This window comes from Lissotriton vulgaris, chromosome 12 (genome assembly GCF_964263255.1).
Source record: "Lissotriton vulgaris chromosome 12, aLisVul1.2, whole genome shotgun sequence".
NCBI lineage: Eukaryota > Metazoa > Chordata > Amphibia > Caudata > Salamandridae > Lissotriton > Lissotriton vulgaris.
In genome coordinates this window covers 599,532,526-599,545,356 of record NC_141700.1, presented here as the reverse complement: position 1 = coordinate 599,545,356, position 12,831 = coordinate 599,532,526, and the positions used below count along the sequence as shown (strand labels likewise).

Sequence of the window (12,831 nt, the reverse complement as noted above, 5' to 3'; positions counted from 1 at the left end):
AAATAGCGTGATAATCTACATTGTGTTTTATATGCTATTGTGTTTAGATTCTAAAACTGTGTTTATTACTACGGCTTTTCCCATTTACAGAAAACAAAGTATTTTTGAATTTGTATTTATCACTCTGTATAAGATCAGCTCTGAGCTAGTGTAGGTAGTTTCAAAAGTATAAGCACCTGCCGCTAACTGGTATGAACATTAAGTAAGTCCATTACACACATAGGTAATGATTTAGGATTTTTTTGCCGCTCGATTCTGGTCTCTGCGGCAGAAATTCACTCTTCTATTTCTGGCAGGTAGGTATTTTATCCTTGTGTCCCTAGATAATAAAAAATGGAAATCGACTAATTCTTACAGAGATTTAGATTATAACCAGTTGTATTTCTTCTGTAAAAACCTCTTAACAATTCAATAGCTTCAGGGTTTTTGAGAAAATATTGATGTTTTCTATCTTTTTTTAAAATGATCTTCAGTTTAGTTTGAACTGTCTTGGGTACTAGGCTGCAGTACACAAAGCTTATGCTGGTTTATTTCTGTGTTTTGTGCTGGTCACTTTACTTTCTCTGGGCACTTTGCGTGCTTCCCATGTGATAAGCCCTTAATTGAAAGCATGTTTTAATTATTTTATTCATTTATACAGCTTTTAGGGTACAGAGTTGTTTGCAACTAAATCTATTGTGCAGCATAAAGGGCTGAACACTGGATTAGGATAAATGAGGGATTATGTACTTCTTGCTGTAGGGATATAGCAAGTCTCTGAAGAGTCCCATGACCATTTAAAAGGGCCTGGAACTGTGATGTGACTTGGTATAGCCTTATTATGTACCCAGTTTGAGTTATTTTATTCCTAATAGTCATTGGGCAAAAGGAAATCGTGTACATTCATCCGTAAATTACTGAAATGTACTATTTGAAGTAAAATAAGTGGGTAGCAACTGCCAAACGAAGGCCAAAAGTAGAGTAGTGCATGCCGAAACATCCAACTGGCTTGTGATTAATTATTAACAGCGAATAGCTGCATTAATTTCCTACTACAAGTGTACACCTCCTTAACACATGTGCAATAGAAAATAATGTAGTACACATATTGGCCTGGAGTACCGCCCAGCGATTATACAGAGGATAAGCTGTGGCAGTAGAAGTCAAGCATCCCACCCTCATAGCCTATTCATTGATTAATGCAAACATCAGCACATTAATAAAGTAGAAAATTATACCATGCATGTGTCTTAGGATATCAAACCTATTATGTAGTAGGGTATCTTAAAGCGCCATTGTATGTCCTGGAAGTGCTGGTGTTGCTAAGAGTCAGGTAGTACATTTTACTGTGCTGTTTTGTGGTCATTGATAACTTTAGCCTTGGTTATGTCAACTGTCAACTGGTGCCCTGACACATTTAGGAAACTGCATTAGTATTTTGCTCTGTTGGAACCCTTTTATCCCATACTCATGTATTCTTATAGAGTGCCACACAATAAGTGTATGTATGAGGGTATGCTTATTAATGGTGATTTAGTACCTATTACTGACTTGAGAACCCTTCCTCAAAGTGCTTTGCAGGAAGGTATTGTCTTAGATTGGGGAAGGAAACAGTATTTTTGGCTTTTCAAATGCTGATTATACAAGTGATTAAAGTAACTCCGTTTGTGTTCCTTTTCAGCATAATCTAAAATCTGGAAACTTTCTGAGTAGACTGGCAAAGCTTGTCCTGCATTTTGTACTGGTTCTGGGCTTGACATTTCTTGTTAACATCACTATCAAGGTATGTCAATTCAGCTTTTTATTATTAAAAGTGTGTGCATTTCTCATAATATTTGCAAAACTCTTCTTATTCAAGAACAGAACATTTGTCATCCATTTGCTCAGAAAATGTATACCAAACATAATGTAGAACACAACCAAAAGTCGGAGACTTTTTAAGGCACTGGCAAAGTGGGCTCTGGCCCAGGGCCCCAGCCTTTTAACGGGGGGACCCGGATCACTTCAGCTTTGTTCTCCACACAGTCCTGCCCTGATGACCTTGAATAATTCATAAAGATATTTTCTTTTTTCTGTGACTCGCTGCTGCATTACAGCTTTCACAATTTGCAGGAACTAATGCTTTTGTTTTGTATTTTTTTGCTACAGAAAATTCTAAGTATTGAGTCAGATGAGCATATATTCAAATTTATAAAGGCCAAGTTTGGATTTGGGTCAACAAGGTATGATCTGCTTTGTATTAAGTTTTGTTTTAATGTATTTATCTGTTTAGCTTCAAAACATACATGTCATTAAACTGGCTACAGACTTCTATTTTTTTTGAGCATGCATTAGACCTTTAATTTTAGTGGTGAGGCGACATTAGGAGTCCGTCAGTCAAAATTCTTTATTCGATCAAAACGAGTGGCTATAAAGAGATACATTCTCACATTCCATCAAGAAAAGAAAAGCACAATTCTTACAAAACGTATATTGAGATAAAATCATTCAAATGCATAGAATTTGACGGTTAAAAAATTTACTGGTTAAAAATATTTCATACCAAAGTAATTTGGCATTGTAAACTTACCCTCTGATGTATACCATATATCACTTCATCGACCCTTTACCTCTGAATCTCTTGACTATGATCAAATCTTCTATTCTCCCTCTATGGACCAAGCTCGTAAATGCCTTGCTCCGCCAAGGCTATATACCTGACTGCCTAAGAGTAGGGCAGGGAACCCCATCTTGAAAAAACCAACTGCACATAGCTCAGACCTTAACAATTTCCTTCCAATCTCCAACATTCCCACTCTAGCAAATCTTCTTGAAAAATGTGTTCAAATCCAACTCTGCAACCACATAGATCATTTCCAACTCTTTGACCAATGCCAGTCCGGCTTTCATCAGGGTTACAATACGGAATCAGCACTCAAACACATATTAGATGACGTATTAAAAATGCTGGATCAGAATGAATCGTGCCTTCTTATCCTCCTTGACTTTTCTGTGTTAGATACTGTCAAACACAACAGTCTACTAAACCTACTTGAATGGAAGATGGGGTTATCAGGGACCATCCTACATTGGTTTACTTCATTCTTCCATAGCAAAACCCTAAGAGTCAAGGTTAAGCAATCCCTATCCAAGACCACTGTGGTCATCCTAGGGGTCCCACAGGGACCCGCCCTACCACCCACTCTCCAACATGTTCATGGAACCTCTAACAGTCTCCTTGACATTCTCTAACACTCATAATCACATGTATGCATATGACACCCAGTTGTGCCTGAAAAGCTCCTTCCTAGAAGACAATATGTTCCTCAACACTACTCTACAAAATACTCAGAATTGGCTTACTGGCAACCATCCCAAACTTAACGCTGTCAAACCAGAATTCCTCCTCATTACCCCATCTAACCACAATCTCAACATCGACCTATGGATGAAGAATCTAACTGCCCTCAACTGCTCACCTCACATTATAGTCTCTGTGAGATCTCTAGGAATTACACTAGACAGATACCGGACCATGCTGGATCACATCAGCACTTCCACCAAAGCAGCAAATTATCAGATGAGCATTTTAAGGAAATTAAAACCCTTCTTCTCCCAGGACGACCTTAAATCCGCGGTCCAAGCCCTAGTCATTCTCAGTCTGGATTACGGAAGTGCTACTATCTTTGTCCTGCCTAGATATAAGCTGACCCCTCTAAGGTCCTCTCAACACTGCTGACAGACTTGCCACGGAACAAAAGAAACAAACACATCTCCCCGGATCTAAAATCCCTGAACTTGGCTCCCTTATGAGGCAAGAATACAACAAAAAATTGCATGCATGACTCATAAAGCCTTACATTTCAATACCCATAGGTATTTGTCACAAGGACACCTGTTGGATCCTTTTCTGACGAACATCTCCTCTAATATTGAAGTGCTCCAGCCAAAGCCTATGGCCTGGACCGATCACTATCTGATCGAAACGCACATTACTACCAATATCCCTCCAGTCAATAATAACTTGCCTAAGATTTTTAAGCGTCCATGGAGAAACTTGAACCTAGAGCACTTTCACCATCTTTTGCTGCAGCATCATCCCCAACCTCCTGAGGAAGTTTCCCGTGGTTATGACGACTTTTGCAAGTGGCTTGAGCAGTCTCTGGATACCCTTATACCAGCTAGGTGTAGCAAGGCTAGGTCTGGCTCCCCCAGTCCCTGGTATGAGGAATCCCTTAGGGTATTGAAATCATCTTGTAAAAAAGCAGAACGTGCTTGGCGCAGAAACTATGATACTGATCTTAAAGCATCTTACAGATCCTGCACCAGGACGTATCATAGGGCCATATGTTCAGCCAGGGCTGCTTTCTATTCACAGGAGATAAAAAATAGTACAAACCCTACCAAGACCATCTTTAGGGTGTGCAAAGACCTCACCAATAAAAGAACTGCCTCCACGTTCATTGCCTCCATGACACACTGCGAAGATCTGGCTTCGTTCTTCGTTGAAAAAGTGGAGGCCATATACAGGTCGTTTGCTCTGCCTTTTGTCAGGGAAATTAATAGTGCCCCTCTGGTCTCCAAATCCCTACTAGCCATTCCAGGTCCTACCCAAGAGGAGTTCCTAACTTTGACGATCAAAGTTAAATCTGGTTCTCCGGATGACCCTATGAGACCCATGCAATTCCGCGATCTCGCCGATTGCTGCTACCCGGCGATGCAGAGCTTAATTGATCTTTCTTTCAGAACTGGTAGTGTTCCCACTGCTTGGAAGCAGGCCACTATTATACCAATCCTTAAAAAACCTTCTCTTGATCCTTCCAAATCAGAGCATTACCGACCTATTTCCCTCCTTCCTTGGATGGCTAAAATAGCCGAAGCTCACGCCAATAGGATCTTATCCTTCCACCTGCAAGAAGCAAACATACTGGACAACTCCCAGAATGGGTTTCGAGCCGGCCATAGTACCGAGACCGCCCTCTTGGCGGTGGTGGAACATATCAGGAAAATACTAGACCAAGGTCAGACGGCGGCACTGATCCTATTGGATCTAAGTGCCGCCTTCGACACGGTCTCTCACCAGATCCTTTTACACCGCCTCGTGGAGGCAGGAGTTGGAGAACAAGCACTTGAATGGTTTCGATCATTTCTTACGGATCAAACCTTTAAAGTTTCTACACCTCCCTATATTTCTGCCCCACGCCCCATTCTGCAGGGAGTTCCACAGGGTTCGGCTCTTAGCCCCACCCTTTTTAATTTGTATGTTGCACCGCTGGCGCAGGTAGCTGCCAGTTTTGGTCTTACAATAGTGTCATACGCCGATGACACGCAGTTGGCTGTGTCACTTAATGGCGATTCCAATATGAATGCCCCCACCTTTCAGGCAGCCCTCAAAGCTGTCACCGGCTAGATGGCGAATAATCGTTTACAACTTAACGCCACCAAGACGGAGGTCATTCTCTTCGGTAGGGACAGCGCGCTCTGGGGAGACCAATGGTGGCCTCCTGAATTGGGTCCTGCTCCCACTCCTGTAGCCGGTCAGAAATCTGGGCGTATGGCTTGATGATCGACTGTCTTTTATTCCTCACATCAAGCGTGTCGCAGGAACTTGTTTTGGCGCTCTACAGTGCCTGCGGCCTATTTTTAAATTCTTTGACGCGGACACCAGGCAGATCATAGTCCAAGCTCTAGTGTTGACCAGATTGGACTATGCCAGCTCCCTGTTTCTGGGTGTTAATCAAGCTGAGCTAGCCCGCCTTCAGCGGGTACAAAACGCGGCGGCCAGGATGCTGGTCGGCCTCCCTAAATTTGTTTCTGCTCGCAGTACTATCCACGACCTCCACTGGCTCCCAGTAGGCCAAAGAATTAAGTTCAAGGCTTTGTGCCTTACTTTCAAAATTCTCAATTTGGCCTCCCCTCCTATTCTCACCCAGACTATTCTCCACTATGTCCCCTCAAGAGCCCTTCGGTCTGCAGGGTCTAATTTGGCCATTATTCCTCGCTTTAAAAAGTCCAGAATGGGTGGACGTTCCTTTTCGGTGATGGCGGCTACACTAAGGAACTCTTTGCCTGCCTCACTTCGTTCCATCCCTGATTTGTTTCAGTTCAGGAAACTATTAAAAACTCATTTATTCTCCTCTGCTTAGCTTCAGTGTTACCTGGTCCTCTCTGTTGTGTTGTGTGTTTCATCTCCAAAAGCGCCGGGACGCCTCTTAGCTGCGGCATCTGTGCGCTATACAAAATAAAATAACATAACATAACAAAAGCTAGAATTATCGAGCAAATTCAGATCATTGCATAGTACCAGCTCGCTGCTGCTAAAACCACAGATTTTTCGCAAAAAGAAAAATATGAAACAGAGCCTTCTCAGGTATTGCCCTGAAAATTTGGAAGTCTCTGCCTCCGGAAATCCGTCTACCGCCTCCGGAAATCCATCTACCGCCTCCATCAAAAAAGAAGTGAAAACACTTTTGATGAACACATTTTTGCCTTAAGATCATACCTTTGTCTCTTGATTTTACCCTTGACTATTATTCATTTGTTGATCATGAGTCCTATCCTGGTAATTTTCTATGGAGGTCATGTTCCTCATCTTGTTGTTCTTCTCTGATTGTACCTTTCTCATGTGTATGTGACTGTTCTCTTGTCTCCTATTTGTCTCTTACTTTGCTCACCAGTAAAGCACTCTGATACCCTCATGGGTCATGTGTGCACTATATAAAACTTTATAAATAAATAAATAGCACTTTGCATGGAATATGATACTGTGAATCAAAAACTGGGTGATGGAAGAGAATGTAAAAACACCATTGCAGCCCTACATTGTCTGAAATTCATCTGTTTAAAAACTGCCAATATATATAACGTCCTCAGTGCAGAATAAAATTTGCAAAAAAGCATAAAGTGCACTGAATTTTGTGAAGAGGAGCAATCACATAGACAGACACATTCTTAAAATAAGTACCCTGTACAGGAAAAGGCACCATAAAATATACAATATTTAGCCTCGGCCATGTCAACAGAAATCTATGATTCTTATTTGTAACCCAAATGAGATATGGTTCAATACCAGGGGTAATACAAATCATGTCAAAGTTGATCCTGTTAATTTCTCAGAAAGGCTATGCAGTCTTACCGCAGTATAATTAGACATAAATTGCCTTCAAAGATTTGAAGTGAATAGTAGAAAAGGTTTACAGTTTATCAAAAAGTTCTGGTATATTCAAGGTTCTGCAAGTTTTATGAATATACAACAGGCAAGAGATCTTTAGACCGTTATCAGATTTAAGACCACCAGCTAACACTAATCGGTTGAAAAGTGTCTCCTTTGTGCTCCACATCTTAAGCCACAGTAACAACGGCTGTAATTTAATCAAATTGGTAATATAATTTGACCCCCCCACTTCAGTGTGGCATATATACACGTAGAAGTAGTTGTCAGAAAGGCCAGAAATCTTCTTATAAAGCCATTCTCGACCCACAAGCGAGCCAGATAAGTAGCAATTGAACGGCATTTAGAACTGTATACTGCCATAAGCTCTCTGTTTGGTATTAAACCAAGTCTATAGGCAAAACTAAAAACAGCCTCAGTGCTTCTAGCTAGGACTGCAGCTTTAGCCATACTCAATGGGCCCAATCTGAGTCTGCCATCAAATAAAACCCCCAAATATGGATATGAGGAGACTGCTCTTATTTCCTTGTTATTGACATTAAAAGAACTAACTTTCTTTTTTTCGGATCCATAAATCAAAATGTACATCTTACCCTGATTAACTGTCAGATCTAATTTGTTCATAAATACACAGAACCGATCCAACAGGTGCTGAAGGCCAATTGCGGTCCATGCAAGAAGAGCTCTGTCATTAACGCCGGAACATGGCGCTCACCTACCCAAGGGTAATCAGTATTGGGGCTACACAAATATTTGTCCAAACCATTAATGTATAAAGTAAAAAGAAAAGGTGCCAGGATGCAGCCATGGCGTACACCTCTTGCTAATCTGAACGCCTGTGTTGTCTCCTTGTATCTAAACCGAACTCTGGCAGGTACCTCAGAGTAGAGTTCCCTCAAAAAGCTGATAATAATTAGTTCCATCACTAGTTCAGTCATGATATTCCAGAGTTCAGATTCACAGAATCGAACGCCTAACTAAGGTCTATGAAGGAAAGGTATAACTTACCTTCTTTAGCCACTGTATATTTGTTTATCAAAAGGTAAATATTGAAACACTGCTCAATAGTCCCAAGGCAAGCATGGAAACCAAATTGCAGATCAGATAGGGTTATATATTTAATTAATAATAAAGTACAGGCATCTCTTTATGGACTATGGCAAAAATGTGTAATGTGATCCCCTTCTGAGCACATTAACCCACATGACCCAGTAGCGGGCAATTGACAGTGACATGTGTTAAAGTCTCCCTCTTGTAAGGAGTTAACTACAGCAAGATTATTTGGGTTAAAAATATTGTTATAAAAATGTATTCATTAACAGATTGTGTGCACAACAGTTGATCAGAATTAATTGATAATGAGGGGATTCAGGATTAGTCCATACTACCCTACTGGGAAATGAAAGTCATGCTAATGTTATCAAATCTTCTTTAGCCCTTCCTGAGTTCCCAGGGCCTGCAGGAGTGAAGTAATTAAAAAAAATCTATATATTCACTGGCTGTTATCCAGGTTTCTTGCAACCACAACATCTCATAACTCCTTATAACACTCCTCCAGTCTGCATTGGACAATTTGGTAGCCAGACCTGCAATATTCCAGGTAGAAAATCTATAGACTGTGCTGGTGTGATTGTCAATGCTGTTGCTAATGTGGGTCTCACCTGCAGCACTAGAAGCAGCAAGAACCGCATGTGAGGGTATAGCCAGAGGAGGATCATGATTGCTTCCTGGTAGTGCTTCCCCTACCAGGCCAATCTAAAGAGCTTTAAAGGGGGAACTCATTTTGCGGTCATCAAGGTGATCAATATGTGAGAGAGGTGTAAACCTGTTGGTGCTCGGGTAATGGGCGGTCTAATGGTCTATAAAAAAAGGCCTAATGGCAGTGCTTTAATCCTGCTGTAATCACTCACTGGATGGTTAAGCCTTTTCAGTATATTGCATAGTACAATTTTATTCATAAAAATTGATGGCAATACTCTCGTTGTCCGGTTTAGGCCAAGTCCTCACCCATAATACTTGTTGCACCGTATGATCATGCAGTTGCCCAAAACAACCCATCCGGCCAGTAGTCCAATGTACCACCTTGTTGACCAACTGATTATGGTTCTCCGATAGGTCCAACCTCAGAGGAGTAACCCATTTAAGTACTTTTACTATACTATAAGGTGTTGCCTCTTGAGGCAATTGCAGGATAGGTAAAGGATATGTTGTGATTTACCACAGATTTTATTGCATGCACAGATGCAGAGCTAACCCCCATCACCACCAAGTTTGTTGACACAGATGATCCAAAGGGTGCCATGGGAGGACTGTGACAAGTCCACAGGATGGAAAACAGCGTGCGCTCCAGTCGAGGGCTGTATCAACTTATGAGTGCCCATGGGATTTATACTAGGTCCCCTTTCAGTTGGAATTTAACGTACAAACATCTATTTTCATAAATCTAATAGATGGTACGGCAAGTGGTCTAAGCCCAATGACCAAGTTCTCCAAGGAGTCAAGCCTACCTAAAATGGTGTTCATAAAAGCATTTAGTCAATCTTCCATCCAAGCCAATTTAGTTGTTAAAACTGGATTTACAGTACCCCCAACCATCCCAGTTAATTCCTCAGCTTCGTTAGCTGTTGGAATATCAGTGGCTGGTTTACCCTTCTTGTGCTGAGAGTGTTTCCTTTTTGCTGGTGGGAGAGCAAAGTGAGTCTAACATACCTAAGCGAGTATTTTTCATCCTCCAAGGAAACTAGTACTCCAGATGTGGCAAGTACGGTAGGAGGATTAGCTTGGAGTTCAGACCCCAGCCCTTTTGTCTTGCGATCCCCCAGATGATGATTTCATTACTGTGTCCAAGCATTCCTCAACTGTGCCAATGCCCTGCTTAATGGCCCCCATTGCATTTGAAATATAGCTTACTATAGAGTTTGGCAACTGATTTTCCTTGCTGTTATTTGTAGATTTCCTTTTAGGCATAGTGGTAACTGTCCTGGTAGGGGTACCTAAAAGTCAAGGAGCAGAAAAGAGGAAAATATCAGGGGGGAGGCCCACCCATCCTTCTCCAGACGCTGATGAGCACAGACTGGCCTCCTCTTGGCCTGGTCTTTGCCCAGGTGCTTACTGCACTGCAAGAACGAAAGCTCTTACAAGTGCCCTACCAACTCGCCAGAAATGGTTCCCCGCATCCTGGCCGTCTGGGACTTGAAGTCCGATCCCTCCGTGTGGGAGAAGCGGAGTTTCCAGTGTCATTCTTAACGAGCATTTGCAGTGCAAAAGATCTTGCATTTGCTAGCGTTTAAGCTAGTGGTATTGTAAATGACAATGCCCTTTATTTAACTGGTTTGATATTTAACACACTAAATAAAAGGCATTGTCATTTACAATGCCAATAGCTGAAAGTCTTTTAAATGTAAGAAGACCTATTTCACTTCAAAGAAGGGGCCTCCATTGTCCTGGGCTGCTTGGACAGTGAATGCTGCAGGAAAGCATTTCGTGCCTGCAATAGGAGGAACTCATTAAAGAAAATAGTGATTACAGACTTAAAAATACTCCCCATGTAACAACCGAAGTAAAGGGGCCAGTTCTCATCGGAGGTTATGAATGAAGACAATGCGGTACTAAGGAGGGACTAACAGGCTTCTTAATGAATCAGAAGCCAGCATTTACAAAGGACCATGACACACGCCAATGACACACGCCAATGACACAAGCCAATGAAAAATATGGGCGGAGAGTGGGCAGAGCTTCAAGTCCATACTCCCCGAAGCTAGGGGGCATGCCGTTAACAAACCTGCTAATTGCCGGCGATTTAGTTTTAATTAGTAGGACTCTCATTGGCCTTCAGCGCCTTCTTGACCCAACCTATAAATTCTCTCACTGAACGCTCTGGAAATGAACTTAAAAAAATCAAAAATCTTGGCAGTAAACCACCGCAAGAAGGCAAACCCAAAGTGGTTATTGGCCAGCAAACACTTTGATCAAGTAGAAAACTATAAATATCCGGTTGTTTTGCTAGACCACAAGAACTCTTTCAAGCCTCAGTTAGAATCTCTGCAAAGAAAGGGAGTCATGACTTACTTAGCCTTAAAACCCTTAAAGAAGCAGCTGCCGGACCTTACGCTTTTTAAAAGTCTTGTGAGCAAAACTGCAGCCCACACTGAACTATGGCAGCCAATCGCTGAAGGGCATAAATGCAGTAACTCTCAACAGCAAAATAGTAACCACCTATCGAGCGATCTTCAAGCTTCCCAAATATGTTTCACCGGCTCAAATCAGGCTGGAATTCGGTCTCCAAAACCAGGTGACAGAAAGAAAGGGGACTTTTGTAAAAAGCTGGCATAAAGTAAGAGCGGCCGAAGTGGGGACTCTAAAAAATCATCTTTGGGTAGAGCTTTTACGTTCTGGAAATCTGAACGCCAACATGTACCTTCACGAGTCCATCAAAACACTAGGCTTGACAGACGCCTGGAACACACTAATGTGCAACTCAGCCTTTAAGAAATTAGTAACCAAGACAACAAGACTAATATCATCAATAGAGGACAAGAATGCGCTATCTAAACAAGCTTAATGTTGGGCTGTGTTGGTAATGGGGGAATGGGAATGGGATAGGATTTGTAGAGCTCGTGGATACCCGTAAGCGTCCCAGCGCTGAGAGAAGAAATTTGACCCGGACAGGCGGATTGAAGGAACCTTAGGGAAAAAGGAAGTTTTTCAAAAGCTTGCGAAATTTCTGGAGACTAGGTTCAGTGCGAATGTTGAGGGGGAGAGAGTTCCAGAGCTGCGCAGCGTTGACTGAGAAACAACGTCCTCCTGTTCGCGCTTTCGATATTCTGGGAACGTTGGCGAGGTACAGATGGTCCGATCTGAGTGCCCTGTTAGCTTTGTGGGGACCAACCAGGCTTCTCAGGATGGGGGGCCCTTGCCCAGGAGAGATTTGTGCATAATGCATAGGGATTTGAATTTGATTCTTTCCCGTATTGGCAGCCAATGAAGGGATCTGAGGGCGGGTTTGGCTGAGAGTTTAGTTGGGGTTCCAGTTAGCAGTTTAGCTGCCGAGTTTTGAATCAGTTGTAATTTGTTTATAGTGGCTTCTGGAGCACCCAAATATAAAGCATTACTATAGTCCAACCTGGAGAGGATCAGACCTTGCACAAGAAGCCTCCTAGAGTGGAGAGGAAGGAGGGGTAGAATTTTTTGTGCAGTACGAAGTAAGCGGAAACACACCCCAGCCGTTTTCTTGGCTTGAGTTTTGAGCGAGAGGTCTTGGTCAAGCCATACCCCCAGACTTTTGATTTCACTTTTTGGTGTTGGGATTGGTCCAGGCATGTGGGCCACATGGAGCTGAAAACAGATGTAGTCTTATGACCCAGGAGCATTAGCTCTGTTTTGTCTCCATTTACTTTGAGCATGGATCTATTCATCCATCCAAAGATTTCTGACAGGCAGGCCGTAGGTTCTCAAAGCAGTGGTCGGATTGATTGAGTGAAACGACCAGTTGTGTATCGTCAGCATAGATTACTAATTTGATCCCAAAGGGAGTGACGATGTCTTCCAGTGGGGCCATATATGCTTTGAAAAGTTTTGGGCTCAGAGACGAGCCCTGTGGCACACCACACTGGAGAGGGGTCGATTTGGAGTAGATGTTGCCTTCCGAGACTCGAAAGGTTCTGGAGTGTAGGAAGGATTCTAGCCATGCCATGGCAGATCCC

The 12,831-nt window shown here is 42.4% G+C and overlaps 1 protein-coding gene across 3 annotated transcripts in view; it reads left to right on the top strand.

Moving 5' to 3' along the window:
- DPY19L3 (dpy-19 like C-mannosyltransferase 3) overlaps positions 1 to 12,831 on the top strand; it is a 472,263-nt gene that overhangs the window by 241,848 nt on the left and 217,584 nt on the right. For all 3 annotated transcript variants that reach the window (XM_086945460.1, XM_086945459.1, XM_086945461.1), the window contains 2 exons: positions 1,661 to 1,762; positions 2,128 to 2,201. In XM_086945460.1, coding sequence (XP_086801586.1) covers positions 1,661 to 1,762; positions 2,128 to 2,201 — 176 coding nt within the window. The remainder of the gene's footprint in view (positions 1 to 1,660; positions 1,763 to 2,127; positions 2,202 to 12,831) is intronic.